Source organism: Protomyctophum bolini (genome assembly GCF_963924005.1).
Source record: "Protomyctophum bolini genome assembly, chromosome: 13".
In the NCBI taxonomy this organism is placed as follows: domain Eukaryota; kingdom Metazoa; phylum Chordata; class Actinopteri; order Myctophiformes; family Myctophidae; genus Protomyctophum; species Protomyctophum bolini.
Genome location: NC_137874.1, coordinates 1272737 through 1275436, shown reverse-complemented (window position 1 = coordinate 1275436; position 2700 = coordinate 1272737). Strand labels below are relative to the sequence as shown.

At 55.6% G+C, this 2700-nt stretch overlaps 1 protein-coding gene across 1 annotated transcript in view; it reads left to right on the top strand.

The window, feature by feature from the left end:
• Nucleotides 1–447: 447 nt before the first annotated feature.
• Nucleotides 448–2700, top strand: part of LOC308327084 (matrix metalloproteinase-24-like) — a gene marked incomplete at both ends in the record, with an annotated part of 23206 nt that continues 20953 nt past the window's right edge. The window contains one exon of the mRNA XM_080780223.1: nt 448–567. Within this exon, the coding sequence (XP_080636349.1) occupies nt 448–567 (120 nt within the window). The remainder of the gene's footprint in view (nt 568–2700) is intronic.

Here is a 2700-nt window from a genome sequence, read left to right as displayed (position 1 = left end):
GGACGTGCTGAGTCTGCCAGGAGCAAGCCCTGAAATGACAGCCATTTGCACACTACTGTATATACGGCGTATTGCTGACAGTGTCAGCTCACGCATCCGTGATGTAGTTTCGGCAACTCAAGTGTGTCGCGGCTGTCGGGCGGAATACTCTGTACAGTGTATCACGGCAAGGCCGTTCACACGCTAAACTTGCATGGTATAATCCGGTTACCGGTGCAAAACCACAAAGTAAGCTCCTTCTCGTCCCGAGAATGCACTATGGCTATCTAGGCGCAGCTAGTCAACACAGGGCTATTCTGTCACTGCTTCAGCACCGGCTTATATGTAGCGCTTATGTGACCATAAGGGCCCGGACCTTATTGAGGAGCTGCAGCGACTGGCTTTCAGGCTCCCCAGGCAGCGGCAGCAGGCAATGCTATTGACGGCCCCAGGCCAAGCTGCGATAGGATGACAAGCTCCCCCACGCTGCCTATTGAGCCGCCGGCCATGTTTGGCCAAAAGGCCAGTGCTTTGCTACAGCATCCCAAGGAGGCTGTGGAGGTGCACAGGAGGTGCAGGAATGCTCCGGCAAGGCCATGAGTAGCCTGCCTCGGTCGCCCCACAGGCTGTGCAACCCCAGTCAGGTTTGGCAGTTCCAGGGACCTACGGGTCCGGTTACAGGCCAACCGGCAGGGTATGGCTAAAATGTGCTCGGCGGGCTAAGCCCATCCCTCAGTCCTGACAGTTAAGGCCCCAGACCCCACCCGCTGTCTCTCGAGACAGCGGGTGTCCTGGAAGACAATTCAGGTGGACCCCTGGGTGGGTTCCACTATGTCTTCGGGAGGGTGGGCTGCTGCTGCAGCACTCCTGGCAAGGAAGGACTGAGGGTCTTACAGGCCATCCTCCAAGGCGACTGGCTTGCCATGCTCGACCGGGGATGTTTAATCTCAGATCCCGGGTCTGACGCACTGACCGGCTTGTCTTAGATGACAGAACTTTCGAGTCCCGTGTCCTCCCATTCGGCATATGTCTAGCCCCCCGATTGGACGCAGTCCTTGGCGGGAGGGCCTCTGCATCCTAAATTGGATAACTGAATGATGTGTGCTCGCTCAGAGGTGCAGTGCCACAACAACGTGGCCAGGCACATGCAGCACTTTGGGCACCTAAGCCGGCACCTCGACAAGAGGCCTTGCAGGCGTCAACTCTCACAGTCCGCAGCGCTCCTCGGCATGTGTTAGAGGGCAAAGCAGGGACTCTGTCCCTTGCTCTAGTGAGTCGGGCCACCCTCAGGTTGTGCCTCCGCCCCTTAGGGCTGAGGGCAATCATGGTGCACTTTGTGCCTCCGGCTCTTCTGAACATGCGGCCAGTGCATTATCTGTCATTCACAGTCATGCACTACGTGGGCGTATCGTTGACAGCGTCAGTTTACACGTTCCACGTTGTTCCAGCGAATTCACACTGCTGTTCACACAGCAGAATGTGACGAGACTGTCAGGGGTGAGCAGAACCACCATAAGGTTGTATTACGGCATGGCCGTTCAAACACCTGGGTGTAATTCTGTGTGTTGGAGACCGGTTGAGCTCCCTCCTCATCCAGAGGTAATCGTGTGGCTAGGCCAGGGATCTGGCAACATGGCGGGCCGCTGTCCCACACAAGGGCGACACAATAGTCACCCAGTTGGTCCTCATACCGTTCATCCCTCACACAATAGGCCAGCAGTCCCTCCTCGGGGAGTGGTACTGTCTGCCTTACGGCATGAGCCAATTAAGCCCGTGGAGACTTGGGCTGCAATGGCTTCTCACAGGACAGCATTCTTGCTGTTAGCAGTGTCAGCCACAAGAATGTTCCTGTCAGTGAGGGGTGCTGCCGCTTCCTACATGGCAATGCTTAGGTGTGTCATCAATCCGTGTATTTTGCCCTACGGCCTGATCGGAGTGTGAGCCAGTCAGTCCATTGATTTTCACCCTTCCCAGCCTCCTAAGCAGGGTGGCGAAGCAGGGTAAATGGGCCTAACTGTCTTAGGCAGATAGTCTCCAAGACTGGACTTCACTCATTGACTTGTAAAACAATCCAGCAGGCATATAGGTGGGCAGGCAGGCCAGCCCCAACAGGAACATGTGCACATTCCACACAGGGCCTCGCTGCCGCATGGGCTTACGGCGAGATGCCCTCCAATCTGAGATCTGTGGGACAGCCTCTTGATCGACGCTGTCAGTATTGATCAGGTTCTACCACATGTGGTATCAGTGTGGAAGCCAGCACCCTTCCCACTGGGTGTGTGCTTAGCTCTGCAGCATGAATGCGATGGGAACTATGCACAAAAATGAAGGCCATCCACTTTTTACGTGTAAAACTGGGATGTGACACAAGGATCATTCCGGTCCGGAGAACAGGGCCTCAACAGTCAGCTAACCGAGTGTTCGGCAGGCTGACTTGAGCGGGAGCACAGGCCCTGCAGACTGCAGTAACCTCGTTACAAAGAAAAGAAGAGCATTTCCTGAAGGGTGCCCTGAAGCCCAGAGGAGCTCAGGTGAGGGACCCAATCAGGCCCATCTGGGGTTAGCTCTGGAGCTCTACGACCTTTAGTCAGTGAGCCTGACATGCTCAAGACAGCAGTCTTGTCGGCGTCACATCTGCAAGTAGAAATGGGTCAATCCATAATGAGCTCTGCAGGCCTATGCCGGATGATGGTATAGTCTTATGCCCCAAACCGGCCTTTC